Source organism: Podarcis pityusensis, assembly GCF_964106645.2.
Source record: "Podarcis pityusensis genome assembly, chromosome: 3".
NCBI classification, from domain to species: Eukaryota; Metazoa; Chordata; class Lepidosauria; order Squamata; family Lacertidae; genus Podarcis; species Podarcis pityusensis.
Window position 1 is genome coordinate 106,559,820 of NC_138026.1, and position 25,291 is coordinate 106,585,110.

The following is a 25,291-nucleotide window of genomic DNA, read 5'->3' on the forward strand; positions in this document are numbered from 1 at the left end:
GAACAAGGGACCAGGACTAGTCCTACCATTAGAAGACTTGTTTACTTGAGATGCAAGTGGGAAGCTTGTGCAGGCAGCGATCCAAATTAACTTTGGCTCTCTGAAAATGACGTTCGTTTCTCTCCAGCTATGCCAGCAAATAATTGTTTGGGGAAAGGGCACATCAACAGCTTCAGGAGGCCATCTCAAGTAATGACACTATAGAATCGGCGAAGGTATGTTTGGTTTTTGGAGGCAGATTGCTGGCACAAACGTCTAGGTCTGAGTTGCTGTTGTCAGCTTTGCATCTATGTCTGTTTGTAGTAAAAACGAGGAGGCAGGGAATTATTACACATTTCCACAGAAATCTTCTTTTATGTTTTTTAATAAAAAATGTGGAAGGGGGTGTGTTATATTGGCTTTCTCATTCTTGCTCCTAATTAGCAGTCCACAGTTGCCTGGAAACACAATTTAGTGCCATGTGTTGGCTGTAGCTTCATAGATAAGAGAATGTTCGGCCTCGTGTGCCTCCTTTACCTCTTTGGCTACACTGGCATTTGTCGTTAGTTTTAATAACATAGCATCTTCTCCTGTTTTCTTCCTTCATTTTAATAAAGTGATACTATGCAGCAGTTGCATCCATACAGCCACCCCGAAGGACTCTGTTTGTGCAGTAGAATGCAGAGCTGGAGATTAGAGTTCCACAGCTCCAAGAATGATAGTTATTAGAATTTGGCCTCCCGGCTCTGCAAAATGTACCCAGTTCAGGTATAAAATGATTGTTGTAAAGGTAAAGGTACCCCTGCCCGTACGGGCCAGTCGTGTCCCACTCTAGGGTTGTGCGCCCATCTCACTTAAGAGGCGGGGGGCCAGCGCTGTCCGGAGACACTTCCGGGTCACGTGGCCAGCGTGACAAGCTGCATCTGGCGAGCCAGCACAGCACACGGAAACGCCGTTTATCTTCCCGCTGGTAAGCGGTCCCTATTTATCTACTTGCACCCGGGGTGCTTTCAAACTGCTAGGTTGGCAGGCGCTGGGACCGAGCAACGGGAGCGCACCCCGCCGCGGGGATTCGAACCGCCGACCTGACGATCGGCAAGTCCTAGGCGCTGAGGTTTTACCCACAGCGCCACCCGCGTCCCAAAGGTAAAGGTAAAGGTACCCCTGCCCGTACGGGCCAGTCGTGTTCAGGTATAAAATGATTGTTGTAGCAATTATTAATTGGAAAAAACTATTACCATACCCTGTGACATAGGTTAGGCTGAGAGGCAGTGGCTAGCCCAAGGTCAGCCAATGAGTTTCATGGTAGAATGGGGATCTTTCTTTCTTTGGCGATCACTCATAGCTGAGTAAAATTGTCTTCCATAAACATGGTTTTAACAGTGGGTCCATAAGTGACTGTGGGGGCCAATTCAGGATCCACACATCATTCCACATTGGGGTCCTAGATATCCAGGTGGGAGTTTATCATGGTGTAGGTTTGCCAAGCGTACTTTCCTCTTAGCACATTTCTCCCTTGCGTCCTGAGTTCGAGCATCTTCAAAGCCCATGACACCTTTGGTAAAGGCTGTTCTCCAACTGGAGCGTTCACAGGCCAGTGTTTCCCAGTTGTCGGTGTTTATACGACATTTTTTTAAGATTTGCCTTGAGAGAGTCTTTGAACCTATTTTGTTGATCACTGGTATTACGGTTTCCATTTTTAAGTCGGAATAGAGTAGTTGCTTTGGAAGACGATAATCAGGCATCCGCACAACATACTCTAACCTGGACTAGGACTTGGGAGGTCAGGGTTCAAATCCTCACTCTTCCGTGAAGCTCACTGACTGAACTTAGGCCAGTCTCTGCCTCTCAACCTAACCTAACTCACAGGGCTGATGTGAGAATTAAATGAGTGGGGGAGGGGTAGAGCCACGTATGCCACCTTGAACTCCTTGGAGGAAAAAAATGTATTATATAAATGCAGTAAACTAGCCAACAAACAGAAATGGCTAACTGGCAAGCTGTGGGCAAGATCACACAGTTCATTCATAAAGAAAAGTAAGTTGTTTTCCAAAGGTGTGGGAGTGTGAGAGAGATATTTCCATGCTTTAATGCTAACACCCCTCTTTAGATTTTGCGTGTGATTGTCAGGGACTGGCTGGGCAACAAGGAGTGGTGGGAGGCCACAGCCAGGGAACGCCCAAGGGAAACTCCAGAGGAGGAAGGTTCAGAGCCTAGGGATTGGTGGTGGGACACTGAGGAGAGGTCAGAGGGAGAAGGAGAGTTTGGATACTGAAAGGACAACAGGGTTCAGTGAGCAGGAGGAACCTGGGACAGGGAGCAGTTCAGACTCTGAGGCTGAAGCTGAAGCAGAGGAGGGGCATCAAAAGGCTGCTCCAGGGAATCTCCCTCTCCTGCTGTGACGAGCTCCTCTCCCCCCTTGTCTCTAAACAGGATAATGAGGAGGGTGGAACAGAGGCCAGAGGTGGGCAGATGCAGTTTGAGACTGCTTGGGAAACATCTAGGAGAGGAGGAACCTTAGAAGGGATGTAAAGCAGGGACCTTCAGTCCCGGCAAATGCTCCATAGGGGAAAGACCTACTGGGAAGTGTTGCTGAGTTGTATGCCATTTCATTGAATAAAGAGTTACCTTCACTGACAATGGAGCCCTGCGTCTTTCGGGCTGACCTGCACCTGACTCCTTACCTGTAGAGCCCTATATCTGAAACTGAAGGAGTCTGTTTGTGCAGTAGAAATCAGAGTTGGAGGGCAGATTGTCCTCCGCCCAAGAATTCTCGTTATTTCAGTTTGGCTTCCCGCCTCTGCAAAATCTCCCCAGCCTTGGTATAAAATGATTGCTGTAGCGATCATTAATGGAACAAACTATTGCAAATATTCATGGGGCGGGAGGAACCAATCACAGCTATGTCACAGCCTTGTAACTTTTCATAGCTATCTTTTGCTTGGAGTAAATGAGTTTTATTGTAAGCATGAAGGGCAAACATAATAGGCTTTTGGCTTAGTATGAGGAAGCACATCTCTCTGTGTGTGCTTGTGCTTCTCCAACAATGTGTTCTTTGCTGTTGGATCTAAATTATGAAAAGAGAGAAGAATGTAGTGCTGATAACAACCTTAGCAAAGCACTTTCTGATGAAATTCGAAAGTAGATGGGAAGGGAGTCACACTAGGTTGGCCGATTTCATAGAACCAAAGGTAATCAAGTTTGATACTCCATCCATTAATGCCTACTTGCTTTCTGCAGTCCTCAACAGAAAAGAAAGATAGTCACAACAGCAACAAAAAACCACAAAAGACCTGCCCAGGCGACATCTCTCAGAATTTGGGTTTTTTATCCCAGCTTTCCTTGTGCTGCCTTATAGATACTGTGGGTTTGGCTGCTGCTGTTTTGACCACTGTTTTTGCTGTGTTACCATGTTCTAATGTTCATTATTTTTTGCATATTATTTTGTCCATATTGTAAACCTATGGTGAAGGGTGGTACATTCACCATTCAAAGGATAGGTAGGTCCAACAGGTAGACAACAGCTTCAGAGTGTACCATAGTATGAAAGCCTATAAAAAAAAGAATAAATTAAACGAACTGAGATAGCTCAAGCAGACAGTCTCCCATCTTATGCAATATAATATTTCATGAAAACATATAAGCCTGTCTGCACCAAATATCTTGTGCCATTTGATTTCACTGTCTTTGCAGCAGTATTCACCAACCTGGAGCCCTCCAGATGTTTTGGGCCATAGCTCCCATCCACACCAAGCAGCATAGCTGTCCTGGCTGAGACTGATGGGTGTTGGAGTCCAAAAAGGCACTAGGTTATAGAAGCCTGGTGTACAGGATTTCTGTTGCTATGCACTCCTTCCTCCAAGATTTGCTTGATTAGGTTTTTCATCTGGTTTGTTTTTCTAAAATGAGCCTTTTGCACTGTTGCACCTTAATAAATGTGATGCGTTGTGCTGGAGAGAGAGGAACGTTGAGATGGGATTTGAAGTATCTGAGTGAAGTCGTATGCACCAGCCACAATGACACACACTGGATGTAACAGAAATAAAAATGTTTTGATAATGAAGAAGGGGCAAGGCAATGTAGTTGAGACAGTGGGACATGTGTTTAATGGCAAGAAATCCTTGCAAGCCGCAGAGTTCGTTTGATAAGATAAACACCTCCATCCTTCTCTATAAATTGAATCGCTTTTATGCATAAGGTGGGAGAAACGTTATATTTTGGAAAACTGTTATGTCAAGAAAGAGTCACCTGGTTGAACAACAGGTTATACAGGTCTTCGGCGGGGTTTGCTGCAGTTGAGCTTTTTCTGTATGCAGCTTTTTCATCTTTTTATTTTCCTTTATTACACTGATAAATTCTCCCATAACAGATGGAATCTGCTGGGATGGTGGTTCAAGATAAGAAGGTGCGAGGATAGGTCAAGCTTCTCTGTTAAGGCATCAGACAAAAATATAATTGAATTTTCTCTTTGAAAAAGAACAACAAACCAACAGCTATGAGGACCAAAGAAGTATTCTTCAAACTTGCTTCCCTGCCATTTCTTCCATTCTCAAGCATCCCTTTGCATTTCCAGACTGTGAAAAGCTATGGATAAATAGTTTCCTATGAAAGCTTGTTGAGATGTATCTTTTTATAGCCAACACTGAATGGCCAGACTAGATGATTTCATGCACAGATTTTGTGACATCCATCTACTCTTTTTTGCTGTTTTATTCATTTTTACGGACGCTTAAAAACATCCGAGACCAGTTTCAAGCATCTAGAAATAGCCGGTCATATTTACTTTGTCAGATGCCTTTTGGACTTCACTACCGAAAACCCTAAGGCTGCCCTAAGCTCCTCCATTCCTGTGTATCACTACAGGATGGAAAACAGTGCAAATTATATTTGTTTGAAAATAGTGGATGAGCCATAGCATCCTGTGTATTCAAAGGATTCAAACCCACACAGTTTGGTCCCAAACTGCCATAAAGAATTAAAAAGATAAACATATGAAAACAGCCTGAGGCAAAGCTGCTCTAACCCAGTGTTGTCTACTCTGGCTGGCAGCACCTCTCCGGCGTCTCAGCCAAGGGGGCTTCCCAACCACAATAGCACCTTCTGCATGCAAAACATGTATTCTAAAACTGAGCTATCCCCCCCCCCCCATCACTTGCCGCACAACTCGTCATAACATATACAAAGCAGGGGCCTAAAAGGGAAGACCATTGTAAGTAGGTTACATTTTTTTTTCCAGGTAAGTGTTTGACATTTCTGGTTGTTGGAAGTTAAGTCTAGTTCTTTTAAAGGCTGTTGTGCTGAAAATCCTCATGCATATATCAACAGCTCTTGGCAAGGACAGCTTCATTTGCGTCCTCTCTTCCTGGCCTTTTCAGCTTGATTATGGAAGTAGCTGGGGACACTCGTTTTCAGTGTTCACATCAAACGAAAGGAAGCCCATTTTCACCGTCCATTTTTAAAACTCCATCCCACCCTGCGGACACACAAACACACACAGAGTTCAGTAGACTAGAATGACAGTCAAAGGACGCCGAAGGGGAAACCTGGGATAACATGCTGTTTAGCTCTGAAGCGCCACGTTAATAATGTGCAGAATCAGACATACCATAAGATACAGCAGGGTAGAGAGCAAGGAAAGAGCAGTGTCCCCTGGCAGACTGGAAAATAAGGCTGACGTACCTTGAGCATCATTGCTGTGTTTGTGTGGGAGATGGAGACACTGGTGGATGGATGCAATGACTGATTGGTTTTAGGGTAATAGAATGTGTTTGCATATAGGTATAGATGTATAAATTAGTGGCTTGTACAGCATGGCTTTCTGAGTGAATGTTTTCTTTTCTGCTATAATCTATCCTGAGAATTTCTGATTATCCAACTCTCCAGTGGCGTTGCTACTTATTTTCCGTTTTCCTTTTAAGTAGAAAAAAAGGAAAAGAAAAGTGGATGAAGCAATTTAGGCTTAGAACCTCTTGATGAAGAGGGTTGATTTAGGAACACAGGAAGCTGCCCTATACTAAGTCAGCTCCTTAGTCCATCTTCAGCATTTCAAACAGGGCCTCCCCTAGCCTTACCTGAGGTGTTCTGCGCACCAAGCAGATGCTCTGCTATTGAGCTGTGGTCCTTCCCGCTTTCATGCCACTTTTCCCTGTCTGAAGAAATGTACTGGGTGCCCAAGAGCAGTTTGCAGCTATTTGCATTCTTCACAACCCAATTTGCTTAGGAAGAAAAAACAGATTCAGAAGCAACAGCAGGGCAAAACTCCTACTGCAGTCTACAGAGTTGTGAGCAAGATTTCTCATGCACCAGAACACTTATCTTCTTCAAATTGGATGTTAAAATGTGGGTGGGAAGATAAGATATTGCTGGATGTGATGAAAAGGGCCCCAGTGTTCCATTTGTCTTTGGATGGATTACGGGGGCGATTGTGGAGTCTTAGGCTTTGTACACATTGCTGTTACCTCTGGGTCCAATGCACTCCCACCGCTGGTTTTTGAAACTGTGTACCTGTGGTGTTAGCCACAATCCTAGTTGAGAAATCCTGCTGTTTTATGTGTTTCCCCTCATCCTATTTGAAAATGTAAGCCACAATCACTTTGCAGTTAAGTGGGGTGTGTACATTTGAGATAGCCATTGTGCACGCACAGATGACAGCTTCATGACTAGGAGTTCAGGGGGAGAGAGGGCAGTTGCTGACCCAGAGAAACAAACAGGTAATGTGCATTGGGTGAAAACATCCCTGCCCTCTGTCTGATGTGTGCAGCAATGTGCAAATGTGACTTTGGGGGGAACAAGCCCACTGCATTTTAAGCTGCTAAGGGGTACCAAGCCTTAGACTGCAATCCTGTGCATGCTTAACTGGCAGTAAGTCACGCTAAACAGCTCTCTTATGGTGCAACCTGAATATTTTTGCACTTAGCATGGGGAAACCGAATGAGCAGCACAATCTTAAACATGTTCACTTGGGAGCAAGGCCTTTGGATTTCAATGGCAGCTGCTCTCTGACAGGGAATCTTTCCCAGGAGATACTGGGGACTGAGCCTGAGACCTTCTGCATGCAGTGCAGGTGCCCTGCCACTGACCTATTGCCCTTCCCCAACATCGCATGATGTGACTGTGAAGCAGCAATGCCCTGATGCCATATCCAGATTTGCAGATCCTACACTCCCCTCCATTGGAAACATAAGGATGCAGAGCAAAAGTAGGCAATACAGGAGCATACCCATATTTTAAAACCACACTGCTGGTGGCTTCCTAACTTAGAGAGTAGCAAGTGCTGTCTAATGCAGCTTTGAGCATCTCCATCAGCCTTCCAGTTCCCAGGGTTCCTCAGGAGATGCCAGGTCAGCTAAAGTGGTATACAACCAATGTAGGTTTTATTGTGTGGATATGCCCTAGAGTGACAGCAGAGCACACAAGTTAGATGACTTCCACTATGGGATGCAATAGCATTCACCCTCATAAGATGGAGTTGATGACCACCAACTAGGATGATGGTTTCAGGAGAGGATTAGACTCATTCATGGATGGTAAAGCTATCGATGGGTACCAGCCACGATGGCCACCTCCAGTGTGTGAGGCAGTATACGTCTTTGTAGCCACTGGGAATCACAAGTGGGGAGAATGCTTTTGCATTCTTGTTCTCCTTGTGAGCTTCTCATTGACATCTGGTTGAAAAGGATGCCATGTGAGAATAGGATTCTAGACTAGATGGGCCTTGGATTTGATTTAGCAGGTCTCTTCTTACGTTCCTCAGAAAATTATCCCATGCAATTGTGGTTTTTGCAGAGGCATTTGTGAGCTGTTGCATATTACTAACATAGAATGCCATCATTTCAAGTGCATGGTGCAATAACCCACTGATTTCTTCCTTGAATTTGTGCAGTTTCCTCTTTTCTTTTACTTCCCTCCCTTTCTTTTCTTTTTCTTTTCTTTTTTTACTTCCCTTGCCTTACTCTTGAATCTGTATTCTTCTTCTCCTTCTCCTTCTCTGTTTCAGCAAAGTGGTATCAATCAAAGTAATTGATGATGAGGAGTATGAGAAAAACAAGACGTTCTACGTTGAGATTGGGGAGCCCCGTCTGGTGGAGATGAGTGAAAAGAAAGGTGAAAAGGACCGGCTGTGTGGGGCTGAGCCCTACCTGTATGCACCTGACTTGATCACTCATGGATGCCTGGCACATTCCCATTCATGGAGTCTCAAAAACACACATTCCATTATCTATGTAAAGGGGCAGAGAGCCGAGTCACTGGCCACAGAGGCTGTTGCTAGAATGTCCTGAGCTCAAGTTTTCCATTTGCTGTAAAATTCAGGCACAATCTTGGAAAGAGTAGCATCTGGTTAATTTAAATTCTATTTAGTTCAGCAGAACAACCAGTATTTAACCTATGTTCAATACTGGTATGGCAAGCAAAAACCTTTTTCCTCTTGACTGAGGTCCAGGGCACCGTACTATGTGACAAATCTGTGTTCTTCCATGAAGCTAAATTGGTGGCTGTGAGGAAATGGTGTTATAATTCCTTTCAGGCATTCATTCTCTGGAGAATGAACACCCGTGTGGGGCAAAAAGGATGAGTAGCAGGTTTTGTGAACAAGGGCTGGATTCAGACAGTCTAATGTGTTCACATGGGTCGTGGGGAGAACCTACCAAGGTTCTTAGTGTCACACACATTCCTTCTCCATAGAATGAACGTCTGAAAAGGGCTTGTGCCTCACCTTTATCTACCTTATAGGTTGTTTGAATAAACTGTCTTAACCTCTCGAGATTCAGAGACTTATGCTTGAGATAAAATACTGGCACTGTTGTGATTAGAATAAAATCCTCCTTGGGTCTACCTCAATACAAAGCTAACTTTGTGAGGGGGTTCTTAACCAAACGGAACAGACAAGGAAGTTTCTGGAACAGAGGTTTTCTGCTCTTTTACATACATAGAAGAGGGATGTGTGGCAGTGTGTTCCCCTCCATTGCCATTGCAGACTGCCGCTACCTCGACTGGTCAGACTTAAAAGCATGTGTGTGCTTGTGTGTAAAGCCAACCATTTGTTTTGCCTTTGTCTTGTTTCCCCACAGGAAATACATTACCCTTAGAATACTTGACCGAGAGGAATATGAGAAAGAGTGCAGTTTCTTCCTTGTGCTTGAGGAACCAATATGGATCCGAAGAGGAATGAAAGGTGTGAGAGCAAACCCAGGCAGCTCACAAGAAACTGGGGACTTCTTCCTCTGATTATGTTTCTCTCCTCTCACAACTTTCTGACTTGGCTTCCACTTAGCTTGCCCTTGGCCTCTGTCAAAGTTCAGCAGTTTTAATTTTGTTTCTCTCTCTCTTCCTTTTTTTGAAAAGAAATAAAAATGATGACATTCCTGCTGCTAATTATGTCCCGCTTAAATACATCGTAAAAAATAAATAATATAACGGGCCCTTTGAATAATATAAAATCCAAATAATAGGACATAGGGTTTATGATAACCATTAGGTATATTATAACCAAGTATCATTCTCACAGGTCCAGTTTCCACAGTATCCTCTTAATGAGGCCCAAACTATATATTACACACCACATGTAGTGGTAGCCTTTGTGTTGAAGTCAGACACAGCGAATCCACTGTACAATGCCTCAGACATTTCTCTTCTGTCCGTCTGTTCCAGGGCACTGATCATGGTGCAGGGGGTGGGATCAGAGATATTATGGAATATCCACATCCATCCAACACCCCCTCTCTCATCCTAACCTACCTTGCAAGGTTGTTGTGAGCATAAAACAGGATAACTCCATCTATGCCACCCTGAACTCCTTGGAGAAAGGGCAAGATGCAGTGTGATAGTTATTAAGAAGAAGCAGCTACTGCTGCTGCAAAACAGACTTTCAGACTACCCCTAACTTCTCTTCCAGAGGTTGCAACAGGCAGAGTAGTGAGTTTCAACTCACATGTTTCCTCATTAAGAGCAGAACATGAGAATAAACCTAAAGTGTGAGGAAGCCTTACCTGAGAAGGTGTGGCTCCTCCTGGCATTGTGAACCTATTTTACTAGATCATAACACATTCCCACATGTTGTGGCGTTGCCAGCAGTGAATAATATTAAATAGGATGTCCATATATATTAACAACATTGCCAGGCAATACAGTAAAGCAACAGAGCAAGAATATGCCATACAGTGTAAATGAATTGTATGAGGATCACACAGTGCAATCCTGGATAAATTTCAAACTATGTCAAGATTCATTGCACCTGAGAATTTATCCAATTACTGTGGATGTTAGCCAAACCTACTTGGATTATATTTCCTCCAATCTTGAATCATCCTGTTTGATGTAGCAATAGTAGCTCAATATTGCAGTTGGCTTGCAGACCTTTTCCATTCCAACAGTGATGATTTGCAATTTACAGATAACAGTGTCCATTACTGGCTGGTTAAGGTGAGCAGTGACTGGGTGACCTAAAGCAGAATTTCCCTGAAGAAGTGTTCTTACGAGCCATCATAAGGGAAATCCTTATTTAGCTTTCCCAAGTATAACTGAAGGAAAACAGACATAACTGCTTGGGTGATAGTGCTGACACTGGCAGATTAAAGGGGAAAAGGAAGGAAGATGAGAGCCATGAAGATCTGTGTCATGCTTTTAAGCTTCTTTGTGGAGATAACGTCCACATAAAAGCAAAAACCCATGGGAAATAAGCTGTTACTTTTAACATTGTCAGTTACCCCCCAGAAAGCAGGAAAGCACACAATAGCTTGGGAGAGGTGGGTCTGAAATCTGTTTCCGTACCCAGTATCCTTGGGCAGCTGCCAGGGTCACAGGGAAGGGCACCACCAATGCCTACTCTATACCCACCTTAAAAAAAACCAATTCAGTCCAGTGCTCATAGCAGTGCTGAGTGGCAGACTCTAGTCGCCCCTTTAACTTCCCCCAGTGCCCCCAATGTATCTGCATTCTCGGGCATTATAGGAAATTAAAATCTGAGCTGGAGCCATTGTGCTACTCAGAATGCAAGTGCTTCCCATTGCAGCCCACCACCACCATCAGGCAGGCCCACCGGTGGCCACTGATGTGAGAGAAAGACCACCAGTTTAGCACATACCCCTAAACATTTTGTGAATCTATGTTTGGCCTCATTGAGGAGCAGTATTTCAATATGAGTAGGAAAATGAGAGTACCCCCCAAACATTTTTTCAGAAAGAAAAAAAAAGCACTGGGGACCACCATAGGCTTTTTTGCCAGCCCCCTAGAGCTGGCTTTTGGGACACGGGTGGCACTGTGGGTTAAACCACAGAACCTAGGACTTGCCGATCAGAAGGTCGGCGATTCGAATCCCCGTGACGGGGTGAGCTCCCGTTGCTCAGTCCCTGCTCCTGCCAACCTAGCAGTTCGAAAGCACGTCAAAGTGCAAGTAGATAAATAGGTACCACTGTGGCGGGAAGGTAAACGGCGTTTCCATGCGCTGCTCTGGTTCACCAGAAGCCACTTAGTCATGCTGGCCTCATGACTGTACGCTGTCTCCCTCGGCCAATAAAGTGAGATGAGCACCGCAACCCCAGAGTCGGCCACGATTGGACCTATTGGTTAGGGGTCCTTTTACCTTTACCTTTAGAGCTGGCTTTGCTTTCAATGCAGAGAAAAAATACAGATAGAGAAGAGTGAGAGAAGAGCTTAGCTATTGATCCCACTCTCCCAGAACATGCTAGTGCCCTCTTAAGATGCATCTACATTTGTTGCTTTTCTATGGGTTAAAGGAACATAGGATTCTTCATCCAAATGGTCTCTTTCACATTGCACTTGCTCCTGACCCAGACTGGAATCTGTTCTCAATCATTATGATTCCCCCTCCTGTTTGCAGAGGGGAAATGCACTTGTCTTCCACATTATAGGATAGGAATGGTGTCCACAGAAAAATGCTCCTGCACCGCCTTAAGTGTTCCTCGGGGGCCAATGTTCTGTGGTTTTCTGCTTCCAGTGCTCAAAGATGAAGACAAAATTCCAAATGAAAGCACAACCTCAATAAGGCTTTTGTCATAGCTGCAAGGAAACATCGCCCTGAATGGATTGGATAATGTGCAGAGCAGCCAGATTAAATATTTTGTGAATGCACTCTGCAAACACAGTGTGTGTTCTGTAGCATGTAAGGCAGATAAATTTCATTCTGTGTGCACATGGCTAGGAGCTAGGGCCATTGACAGTTTCTTGCAAGCCATGCATGTTGAGAAATACAAGCACATGTATGCTCTTGTCCACATTACAGGGTACTGTGCAAGTACACACATCACATATCTAACACAGGAAGGAGCCCTAATTAATCTCATCCAAAGAAATCTATTTAACTGTGACAGGATCACAGTGTAAACACATCTCACTTGAATGACCCAGGACACTGTTTTTTTATGTATACTGGCCTGGTGCCAGTATAGCAGGAAAAGAACCTTTGCTTTTCAACCCAGTAAAGCTGGAGGCATATAGGCAAAAAATCATTAAGAAAAGTGACAAGGCTATGACCTCTGACCCAGCACTTCATCATAAGTAGAACAAAATTGTTTCATTTATACACCCCTTATCTCTAAGTCACATAAAAGTTCCTCAAAATCAGCCACAGATGTATTTTACAAGGAACCCTCTCCTGCCCTGCTCACCTTCAACATCCAGACTTTAAGAAGTTAAGTGAAATTGTTTTGCTTTTGCAAAGGGAAAATAATTTACAACATATGGCTCTACTGCATACTATAGCCATAAACTGAGTATACGTCCTGAAATCAAACAAGGTGGACTTGCAATGATAACAATTCAGCATTTCCAGTATAAAAAGAAGCACTGATGCAGAAAATTCAGCAGTACAGCCGTAGATCTCAAACTGTGGAGTTGGTCTCCTGAGGAGACTCTGAAAAGCTGCCTGTAGATCTGTGAGTTCCTCTCTAATTCTCCATTAGATGCATCTAGACTGGCAGAGAGATGGCGCCGTCCCCCTCCCTTTCTTACAGGGGGCTTTGAACGATAGAAAGAATTATAAAACTGAAAGGTAATCACTGGGTCACCTAGCCCAACCTTCTTTTTTGAAAGCTTACAGCCACTAGAAGTATCATGGAATCATAGCGTTGGAAGGGTCCTCTGCCCCAAGACCCCCTGCAATGCAGGACTCTTTGGTCCAAAGTGGGGTTCAAACCCATGACACTGAGATTAAGAGTCTCTTGCTCTACTGCCTAAGCCAACTCAGACCTACTTCTAATATAAACGTTCCATCCAGAGAGAGATCCACCCTTGTGTAAGAAGGCAGTGGAAAGATGTTCACACACAAGTCTCTTTTCATATGCTGGAATAAGGATGGATGGATCACCATATTTCTATTCCTTGCTGCCTTCATTTCCCCCCAAAACTGGATCACTCCTGTCCTGTTTATGGGTGCACTTTAAGAGAAAATAAATAAATAAATAAATAAATAAATAAATAAAGGAAATGGCGTGGCCATGTTTTTTCCATACAATTCCCCAGTCAATTCTTGAAAGCATCTTAAAAAGGCTTTCTTCACTAGGAGGCCACAGAGCTGCTCTAAGAGCACTTAAAATGTGTTAAAGGTTAAAATGAACCACCTTGCAAATACAGTGCAGATGCGTGCATGGTTCAACCTGTTGTTTAAATGGCTCAGTCCTCAGATCAGTCTTCCAGTCCACATGAGAGTCCAAAATGCAGAGCAAACCAGAACCCTCCTCAAACCCCATGCCGGAAGCCAGTCCCTTCCTTCCAGATGTGTGTTATTGAGCAATTAATAGTCACAAAAAATTGTTTGCTCAGAAGGAGACTCGTTTAAAAGGAGGAATCACTGCTTGTAGCATTATATGCTCATCTCACTTTCCCTCCTGCTCAATTAGGTTTTGCAGGCTTTTTATTGTTTCAGAAACACGTCAAAGCATATTTGACTAGAGGCAACAGTGGGACAAAAGAGATGTCTGTGTTCCCCAGCCTTTGCCAAGTTGGTGTCCCATCAGTTCCATCCAGCATAGTGTACACCACAGGGAACAAAGACTCTTTCGAGCCACTTTCAACTTCCTTAAAAACTATGGTCTGTCTGCAGCCATAGAATAGCTGGACATCTTTGTACACACATGGGTACCACTGCAAAACTGGGAACAGAAGCCCTTGGGGTTGGTTATATTACTAGACAACCAAGCAACCTGTTTTGGTTATAAGATATTTATTGAAGTTTTGAAGATATTACAAAATACACACACACAAAAAAGAAAATTCAAAGTAAAAATATTTAAAAACAATTCATTCCTTCCATTACTTGACCTTCATTTGCTTAGTTCCAGGACCTCCTCACACCTCCCTTTTTTGTATTCCAGTTCAATTATTTCGTTCAGCAAATCCCTCCCCTCTTTATGTATCCTAATCATTAATCATAAAGTATTGTAATTTTAGATTTTTACCTATTAATAATCCATTTTTTCATATTCCTTGTAACCTTTCAGCTAGAGTTCACTTAGTTTCTATCCAACATCATTCTAGCATTCATTAATTTTACAATATTTCTGTAGATAGTCTTTAAATTTTTTCCAATCTTCCTCCATCGACTCTTCTCCCTGGTCTCAGATTCTGCCAGTCATTTCCGCCAATTCCATATAGTCCATCACCAAGCAACCTGTTTTGGAAGGGCTGTTTTTAAACGCATTTTGCTTTTCCTCCAGGATGATTTCAGGAACATTAATAATAATAATAATAATAATTATTATTATTATTATTATTATTTATTTATACTCCACCCATCTGGCTGTTTCCCCAGCCACTCTGGGCGGCTCTCAATCGAGTGTTAAAAACAATACAGCATTAAATATTAAAAACTTCCCTAAGCAGTGCTGCCTTCAGATGTCTTTTAAAGATAAGATAGCTGCTTATTTCCTTCACATCTGAAGGGAAGGCGTTCCACAGGGCAGGCGCCACTACCGAGAAGGCCCTCTGTCTGGTTCCCTGTAACCTCGCTTCTCGCAATGAGGGAACCGCCAGAAGGCCCTCCGCACTGGATCTCAGTGTCTGGGCTGAACGATGGGGGTGGAAATGCTCCTTCAGGTATACAGGACCGAGGCCGTTTAGGGCTCATTATTTCCTCCCCGTTTTTCTTACCAGCTTACCACTGAGCACAAGCTGAGACGGAGCATCGAAATACTCGTAGTTTTATTTCACATGCTGGCTACCAATGCAAAGCTTGTTTTAAAGTCTTGAAACTCTTGTGGCCTTCTCCCAAAGCTCTGGGAATGAATTTTTTGTTTTTTGTGTGTAAGGGACTGAGGACAAATTCCTGGCTAGAGTTCCATAGCCCCTTCACAGAAACGCTAGCCAAGATTTTGCAGGAAGGACAGCGAGAAATGATCTTTAAAACCAGCATAACCACATTCACAGCTGGTTTTTCACACATTGTAAGAAGAAGCTCGCAGTGTAGTGCATTAATTAGTCTTCAAGGTGTTGCAGGATTCTTTGGTTCCAAGGGTGAACTCCTCCTTACCGTAAAGGCACCATTGTCCCATGTCCATCCTCTAGCTCAGCTGAAATGCATGTTATATACATGGGGATGCTCTCGGGGTCTTTCAGCTCACACTTTGGGACTTCCTCATTTCCCCCCACCCCCTGCTTGCCCTTTCCCTTTTGCCACATTCCCAGTTTACAAAGGGACTCCCTGACACAGTAACAAGCACTCTGAGGCTTTGGATTGCACAAAAGGCCCACACATGTGAACAGATGTGAGAAACGCGTATGTAGTAAAGACTCTTTCCCCTCCTATAATTTTAGATAGAATAACAGCTTCTTAAAAATGATTTTTTAAAAGGCCAAGAATGAAGCAATCTCCCACAGGAATCCAATGGAACATATTCTTTCCTCAAACTTCTGGCAGAGCTGTAAATTGATACAGAATTAAGATCCAAATAAGGATCAAAAGAGTAGAATCTAAACACTGGGTGCATCGAATTTTTTTTTTTTAAGGTTTGTCACAGCTAATATATTAAATAACTGTGCATTTAATATTCCTCCACCATTTCACAGACCATCCCCATGAAATGTTTCTCTCTTCCATTATTTTTCATGCTCTTTTCCTTTGTAGTAATGATGTCCTGCAGCTTTACAGATCTGCATTTTCTGGCCTTCTGGATCTGGAGCCTCTCTGTAGATGTTCCCTTTAATTTCATTGCTCATTGTCTTTTCTTCTTCTTCTTCTTCTGTATTTGTCCCTCTGTGCGTTCTCCACAGCCCTGTTGTTGAATGAGCTTGGTAAGCACCCCATTTCTTCTATTTCTTTTCCATTTTTTCCAGTCAATCGATGTACTTTGTGTAAGTTGATTGTTCTGTCTCTATTATTTTATTTTTGTACTCTCAAATGTTTCTTTTTTAAAAAAAAAGATTAATAATGCAGTTTAACTAAACGAAGGTAATTGATTTCATGTTTGTTACTTAAATTTATTTTCCATATCTGCTGGTTTTGAAGTAATCCCTTGGATTCAGTGTGCCCTCAGACTGAAATCAAGGTATTAAAGATCTGATGGGAAAAGATGAGACATCTTAGGTCAATTATATGGTAATTGGTTGAAACATCTCATCTCCAGAAAGCCTTCTGGCAGATGCACAGATTAAACAGGCCAAGATTCAAATTTTATCCAGGGTTTCTTGTGATACATTAAGGAAGGGTAGAGATCTATTTTTCTTTAACTTTCACTTTGCAGAATGGCACAAAAGGTCTTCTTTAAGCTATACATCCATTTTGTGGGGAGAGGGTAGACACTGATTTTCATATGCCAATTGAGGGAAAGTCGTTTTTTGGATCAGTTAAGAGACTATATTACAGCCCATTACAGAAATTACTCAAGTGGAAACGCTCACTGGTTTTTGTGACCAAAGAATTACTCCTTTTGGTTCATGAGACTCTGCTGAAATGAGAGAATCCAGTATGTTTGCAAAATTAACACACAACTGAATTCCTGTTGAGGGATGCTATTTGGAACAGAGAAATCATTAGCCAGATACAGGTTAAGTATGTTCTCCTTTTGCCAGTTTTTCATTCTAAATCCCCTTTCCCGAAGCTGCTTCTTGTTTTAAAAAGCGTTGCTGGGAATTGGAAGCACACAGTTGCTTGCAACTCATCGGTAGGCCCTGGTTTCAGCTGAAATGAGTGGGCACTGTGTAGGAGCCCCCAAGCATTCCCATTCATTCCAGTGGTGTTCATGCAGGAGAGATTCCTCTTAAATGAAATCCCTAATGATAGTGATGGGAAAGATAAACCTGGGGTTCCTTTGGTGACCCAATCCTGTTCAGTAAGTTGCATCTTACGAAGTGCATGCTAACCTAAATGCAGTCATGAAGGCTATACTGTGGAGTCAGGTTCGTATCTCGTGGGCCAATGCGTGGATTGTTTTGGAATCAGATCACTTATTCATACCCAGCTAATCGAGTACAGGAAATGTGCCGCTCACCTACACACATCACTCCCAAAAGGAGTTGCTTCATTCACTTGAATGGGCACCATGACAACAGAGTGTGAAGGAATGTAGGAAGTTGGGCATAGCGCTTTAGAGAAAACTAGAATCTGTAACAGATAGCATGCCATCCTCTAAGCGCCTTTGTCTATTTCTGCAAATAGGAGGATAGTTGAGGCTGAAATGAGAAGGCATATTTAGTGTTGGAGTGGGAGTCCAAAAAAGAAAACAGGAAGCTTCCTAATACTGAATCATGCCATTGGGAAGCTCCGTCTGCTAATACTCCCAAGATCTCAGGCTGGAGTTTTTAACTAGAGATGCTAGGAGTAAACACACAACTGAAACCCTGTTGAGGAGTCTGCACGCAAAGTCTTCTCCATAAGTTTCAAAACCAAGATGTAAGAAGCAATAATTTTCCAAATAGCATATATTCCTGGGATGTTTTCTGGCAGTGACTGATGCACAGCAGTCACTAAAGCAGCAGCCCTGAGTTTCATCAACCTGTCTCCCTCAGAAAGACCAGGTAAAACAAAGCATGTGATGTGATCGCGCTGTGTTGTGATCTTCCAGCCACAAGGAACAGCTGATGAAGTGGAGCTGTGGGTGGGGACTTTCACATCACCGTGATGCCATACCACACATTTTGTAATCTGAAAAGTTACCAGGATAGCGAAGAGGAGAGTGTAGGGCTATGTTTTTTGTAGCATCTAATCTTGGCCTTAATTGAACAGGGAATAAAATGTTTCAACCAAATCTGGACTTTTTGAAATTTTCACGCATGGGAAACGTTTTGGCATTTTTGCCTGATCCAATTGAGTGCATTTCCTGTAGGGAACTTTAGGGTAGAATTTTATAGGTGACATGTGATGTGCAGCAACAGATGCTAATTTGCTTCCTTTTTCTCTCTTTCCATTTTGCTATTCCTCTAGGTGGCTTCACAATTACAGGTATGGCATTATTATTATTATTATTATTATTTTCCTGTCTTCTAAATGTATGTTTCCATGTGGAAAATTAGGTTCTTCTATTGCTTATTCCTTTTCCTTTTAAGATATATAATATTAAAACAGACGCACAGCAAAGCATTAGTACCATCTAACACTTGTAAGTCGAGGACCCGCCACCCGCTTAGGGATAAATAAGACACAAGGACACATGTATTTTAGGTTAATGGGCTAAATAAGGCCACAACTTTATTGGTTATAGCATGTGAGTGGTATTGGCTTAGGCATTGGATCAAATGATCTATACATGACTCCACCCTGCTCAGCAGAAAGTAATTTTGAGGGTTAACAACCAGTGGGAGGAGCTTGTTGATGCAAATACAACTGGGAGCTTCCCCTGACGTCACCGGGGGTTGCGCCATGGCCCTAGCCACCAGCAGGGCATCGGACAAGATCCATGACCTCTGGATCCCTTTAACGGAATACCCAAAAGGTGAAGGGTAGGTGATGGCCACAACCTGCCCTCCAACACACCACACATATTCCAATGCCTAACCGGCAATACCCGCAAAGTTGTGACGATTTGCTTCGAGGTAGGTGAAAAACCAAGAGGCTGGAGCCAAATAGCCAAATGGATAAAAATTCCTACCAGGCTCCTTGGGCAACCAAGGCAACCAACCAAGGTCCATAGCAATGTCAAAAGCGTAGAGATGACCTAAAGGAAGGGTGGGTGGGTGATCCGTCATATTCCGGAAGCAAAATGAGGGCGCAGCAATGCCGTGGCCACTTAAGTGTGGCTAAACCCCGCCCCCAAGCCAGCCCGATTGGCTGGCTGCAGGGGCGCGGCTCAGCAGCCGGGAAGCAGATGCAGGGGGCTGAAACGCCCTCCTGCCGACGCGGGAACAGGCTCCCGCTCACAACACCTCCCCTCGTGTAGGAGGAGAGGTCTTTTTATAGCTCTTTAAGATTAAGAAGGCTCTTATGGAAAAAGGAATAACGTATGTGACCCATGATTAGCTAAAATTCAGGCAGGTTTACCTTGGCTTAGTACACACATTAAGCAGTGTTTATAAGCCAGCAACAAACCATGGCTTATATGAGCATAGTTGGCTCATGGTTAATAAACCATGGTTTAGCTGCTGGGCTGGGTTTAGATAATCAAGTTAGCAAACCATGGCTTGGAGTTCGGTGCAAACCAGACCAGTGACTCAACAAATTAGATGACACCATTCCTGAAGCAGCTCAGAACTACTGTTGTTTTTCTGTAAACAGCAAGTTTAGGTTAGTTGTCCATTAAATGAATCAACCAGTTTACAATGACCCAACTATGTTTTAAGCCAGTAAAGTTTACACAGTGTACACTGTTTATAACATGAATTGGGATTCATGTGATAGTTCCATATACTTAGAATATTATGCAACTATAACATGAATCCCAATCCTCACTCCACAGAATCATTACCCATTCATCCAACACATATTTTCAAATAGGAATACAGAAAGAGATGGACTCCCATTTCATTGTCCTAAAGCCAAATGCTATTGCAGGGGGGTGAGGACTCCTACTCAGGACAATCAAACGTTAATAGTTGTATTATGGTAATGAACATATGGCATTTCTTTTCACCTTTTGTGATAAAAGAGAGGCAAACATATCACACTAGAATGAAACAGGACATGAATGCCAGGGAAGTTTCCCGAATTTGTACCATTTAAATAATGCACACTTCTCATTCCCTTTTTATCGCCCATTTCTTTAATTTAATTGGGGATTTCGTGGAAGCAGTTCTGCAATGAACTGATCGCTTTTGTGCTTTGATTGTAAAAGTGTTATATACTTGCATATTGCCTTTCTCTGATAGCGTTAAAAAATAAAAAATAAAAGCTCAAAGCAAGTTACATACATACGTTCTTTATTTTGGTCCAAAGACCCACAAAAGCATTTTCAAAATCAAAATAAAACAGAAAATCATATAATGAGGAAAGGATGTATAGCTACTAGAAGGATCAGTATGGAGCTCAATAATAGGTGTGGCTGAATTCAGAAAAAAAATTCCAAGTCCTTTCTCAAGAGTGCAAAGCCTGCCTAGCTACATAAATCACCCAAGCCGTTGCATGGAATGTTTTGAGGAAACAGTGAACTAAAGGAAGAGTTGCACTCCAGGAACCTCTGCAACATTGCAAAGAAATGTGGGAGCATTGCAAAGGACTGTATATGGTTGCATGTTTTGAACTCCCAAACCAGAAGAGGAACCCAAGCTGAAAAGTTCAAAAAGCGGCCTTTGCAGATTAAAATTGTAGCGCTGGCGTAGAAAACATTCCCCAACAATGAACCCAGCTTGGATATTTGAAGAAGATGGCCCTCTGTTTTCCGTTTGCTAACATCTTGGCTTATTTTTTGTTTTTGTAATCAAGGGAAACGTTTGAACGGTAGGACATCTTGCTTTCTTTCATGCAAACTAAGACTAACACTAAACCCACGTACTAAGTAACTAGTGTGTAAACCAAGTTTGATGAAGTGGTGTGGTATTTCTTTCCGACACACTTAACATCACATGTTTCTGGATAACAGAGTAAGACTTTTTTTTTTAATTCCAGTGATTCGCTGGTAACAATTTTAAAGCATAATACAGAGCTCTAGAGACCTAGAGGATGGCAGTGGGTTTAAGATTCTCTTGTGCTCTTTAAGCAGCTTTGCTGGCAACATGGCTCCTGGCATAACAGCCAAGGGATATCGTAGATCAAATCATGGTCTTGGGCTGAATGTTTCAAGGGCCTCTGTGCCAAGTTATCTGCAGCTGTCTTTGCATCAGAATTTACCACCTGAACAAAAGCCAGGAGAGTTCTAAGCGCTAAGGCTGCAGTCCTAACCACCACTTACCTGGGAGTAAGCCCCACTGAAATCAGGAGGGCTTACTCATAGAATCATAGAATCATAGAATCATAGAATCATAGAGTTGGAAGAGACCACAAGGGCCATCGAGTCCAACCCCCTGTCAAGCAGGAAACACCATCAGAGCACTCCTGACATATGGTTGTCAAGCCTCTCCTTAAAGACCTCCAAAGAAGGAGACTCCACCACACTCCTTGGCAGCAAATTCCACTGTCGAACAGCTCTTACTGTCAGGAAGTTCTTCCTAATGTTTAGGTGGAATCTTCTTTCTTGTAGTTTGGATCCATTGCTCCGTGTCCGCTTCTCTGGAGCAGCAGAAAACAACCTTTCTCCCTCCTCTATGTGACAACCTTTTATATATTTGAACATGGCTATCATATCACCCCTTAACCTCCTCTTCTCCAGGCTGAACATGCCCAGCTCCCTTAGCCGTTCCTCATAAGGCATCATTTCCAGGCCTTTGACCATTTTGGTTGCCCTCCTCTGGACACGTTCCAGTTTGTCAGTGTCCTTCTTGAACTGTGGTGCCCAGAACTGGACACAGTACTCCAGGTGAGGTCTGACCAGAGCAGAATACAGTGGCACTATTACTTCCCTTGATCTAGATGCTATACTCCTATTGATGCAGCCCAGAATTGCATTGGCTTTTTTAGCTGCCGCGTCACACTGTTGGCTCATGTCAAGTTTGTGGTCAGCCAAGACTCCTAGATCCTTTTCACATGTACCGCTCTCAAGCCAGGTGTCCCCCATCTTGTATTTGTGCCTCTCATTTTTTTTGCCCAAGTGCAATACTTTACATTTCTCCCTGTTAAAATTCATCTTGTTTGTTTTTGCCCAGTTCTCTAATCTGTCAAGGTCGTTTTGAAGTGTGATCCTGTCCTCTGGGGTGTTAGCCACCCCTAATGAATAGAATAGGTGTGGTTAGGATGGCGCTGAAAGTCACCACAGTCTTTTTCCTTATTATCACCATCCCCCAGAACATCTGCCAACCACAGCCACCAGCTGATTTAATTGTAGGATGCATCTAAAAGCTTCAGAACGGTGTTGAAAAATATGGTTATGAATGATAGTCCTAATAAAAGAACAAATGGCCCGATGCATTTCAGACAACGACACGCGGGAGATACGTTGTCTTTGTAGGAGAACCTTGGTCTTTTGACTCTGAGGAAGGTTATCAACAAAAATACAATGGGCATTTTATTGTTCTGATGGGACTATTAATATTGAATAAATATATTTTTCAGCACCATTTTGAGGGTTTGCCTCTTCTTCGGCTTCTTCCAGCAGCGGTGCAGAGTAGAGCACTGTGTCTCAGGCCTTGGATTAGGGCTAAAGCCTTGCAGTTCAAAGGTTCATAGAAACCTTAACAAACTACCATTCCCAAGGGTGTTTGTGTGTCGGGAAACTCCTGCTGATAAATGGAGTGTAATGAAAAGCAGCAGGCCTCCACTTTGTGCTGCCACTGCTGCTGGAAGGTAAGCTTTGGGTAAGGTAGGATAGAGACAGTGACTCACTAAGTGAATCGAGAGACCTCTAGGTCTTGTCGTTCCCCCCAGTGACATTAGGCCGACTCTGGGGTTGCGGTGCTCATCTCGCTTTATTGGCCGAGGGAGCTGATATACAGCTTCCGGGTCATGTGGCCAGTGTGACTAAGCCACTTCTGGCGAACCAGAGCAGCGCATGGAAAAGCTGTTTACCTTCCCGCTGGAACGGTCCCTATTTATCTACTTGCACTTTGATGTGCTTTCGAACTGCTAGGTTGGCAGGAGCAGGGACCAAGCAACGGGAGCTCACCCCGTTGTGGGGATTCGAACTGCCAACCTTCTGATCAGCAAGTCCTAGGCTCTATGGTTTAACCCACAGTGCCACCCGCGTCCCAAGACCTCTAGGTCTTGTCGTTCCCCCCAATGACATAACCTGGAGCAAAACCAGGCCTGAAGCTCAGAAATAGGAAGAACTCTTAAATGAACAGCTTTGGACCCATTCCAAATCCAACCTAGTTTAGCTCATTCCAGAAAAAGACAGGGGCATTTTACGCATCCCTAGTACCGAGCAATTATTTTTGAACAACGTCTATAATAGACACAGATGGCTTAAGCATAATCTACAAATAAATAGCTTCCCCTTGCTAAAGCTCCGCCTCTCCTGTAAGATGACTTCTTACTTTAAGGATGAAGAGCTCTTGTGCAGAAGAGTTTGTTTTTAAGAACTGCCTTTAAGAAGTGAGTACTTAATGGATTCATCAGCCACTTCTTTCACCAAAAATGGGATTTAATTTTTCAGTAATCTGTAAGGGAAATCATGTCTTTGGAAACAAGATCATCTTAGACTTGTTCAAGGCAAATTTGTTAATGCTTACTTTGAATTATGTTCCAGTGAGGTTTATTCCCAGGTAAATGTGCATAGGATTGCATCCTAAATAGAATTTAATGCTGTGATAAAGATAGCCATTCACTTTTAAACACTGCCCCGTATGCTATCCACAGAACATTTGCAAAGCAGCTTTCCCCTTATAATAATGCCTATTCTACGAACTTACTGATGTCTTTTACATTGAGTAAGGTCAACATCTCAGTAACAGCATTATCAAGCAGACCTACCAAGGGTCCTTTATGCTCTCTTCATGTCTGCTGAAATTGCCAGAACTCAGTGGAGTTCTGTTAATCTCTGCTTGCTCTTTACTCCATGCTTCTCCACCAGCATCGACCAGGTGAGCAGATGCAGCCAGCCCTTCAGCCCTGAGGCTAAAGGAGCACTTTATAATTTATGTATTTCTGTTAACTTCTCTTGAGAAATGTCTGCAGCATAGCTATGGCTCTGAGGAACCCAGGGGAAGATTGGAACTGCATAGCAAGGAAGAGAATGATAAAGACTGTATTAAAAATGTACAAGTGCCCATTCGCTGTAATCATTTTTTTTTTCCTCCTTGAAATCTTAAGCTGCAAAATTGTGATTGGAAATAGATTTCCATTAGGAGGCCACCATTTCAAAGGTGACAAGTAGCAGTCTAATCTTTTGAAACACTTGAGCAGGCGGGCTCATTCATGGCTCTGTTTATTCTTCAAAATGCGGGAAGGCGGTGCTTGAGAGTCTGCTGTAGGAAATTGTCATAGCAATAACCTCACATGAAGTTGCCATTCACCAAGTAGATTCTTTGCAGCTAACCAAATCTAACAACACCAAGTGTTAAACCGGCCACCAAAACTCAAAGCAACCCACTTATATTTAACTTTTTGCCAATCGTTTTGCTAGGCAAACCTGTCTTCCGGAAGGTACATCCTAGAGACCATCCCTTTCCTTCTACTGTAATCAACATTCAAGGTATTCTGTTTGCCAGGGTCTCTGTTCCACAGATAATGTGCATTAGCAATAGTTTAGGACTTCATATATGTGGTGCATTGGAGTAGGGCGTGGGTGGGTTCCATTGAAAAATAAGGTACGGATTAAATTATTGGCAAATTGCTGCTCTTTAATAGCAACTCATACTGCCTGCTTGCATCATCTAAGCCTGCCAGGCAGACATCTGTCCACTCCTAAGTTAAAGGAAGTCATCATGAATCTCGGTATTTTGACCCAAGTGAGGTTGTAGGCAAATAAAAGCTGACAAAAGACTTGGCTCACTCTCCCCATAACCATCGTACAACTCATCTCTTAGGAGCTTTGTGATGGGATAGCGTGTGAGGCTGCCAATGGTCAGCACCAGTCTCTGCACACCAGCACTCCTGGATCAACCAGGGGTAAACACAGGTGGGCCAGAAATGATGGGGTGTGGCTGCAACTGACCACTTGGCAGGCTCTCGCCTCCCCCCACTAGCACATAAAAGGGAGAGAGACCAGGAGGGGAGATAGAGCAAAGCAGGCGATTGGAAGTCTGCATCTCTCTACCCAAGCACAGTATTAATCAGAGAAATGCTTTGTGCATTATAAGAGACTAGGAGGAAAAGTAGTCTGGGTCTTGTTTACCCAGTGCTGAGCCAAGGTGGGGAGATCCAAGGTAGTGGGAATAAGCACCAACACCTAGGGGCCCATGTCAC

At 43.3% G+C, this 25,291-nt stretch overlaps 1 protein-coding gene across 7 annotated transcripts in view; it reads left to right on the forward strand.

The window, feature by feature from the left end:
- SLC8A1 (solute carrier family 8 member A1) overlaps positions 1–25,291 on the forward strand; it is a 288,587-nt gene that overhangs the window by 224,498 nt on the left and 38,798 nt on the right. For 3 of the 7 annotated variants that reach the window (XM_080998667.1, XM_080998666.1, XM_080998668.1), the window contains exons 3-6: positions 7,976–8,082; positions 16,201–16,221; positions 18,350–18,367; positions 24,510–24,578. In XM_080998667.1, coding sequence (XP_080854793.1) covers positions 7,976–8,082; positions 16,201–16,221; positions 18,350–18,367; positions 24,510–24,578 — 215 coding nt within the window. Of the gene's footprint in view, positions 1–7,975; positions 8,083–9,047; positions 9,152–16,200; positions 16,222–18,349; positions 18,368–24,509; positions 24,579–25,291 lie in introns of all 7 variants that reach the window. The other 4 variants (XM_080998670.1, XM_080998669.1, XM_080998672.1 and 1 more) reach the window with 4 other exon arrangements.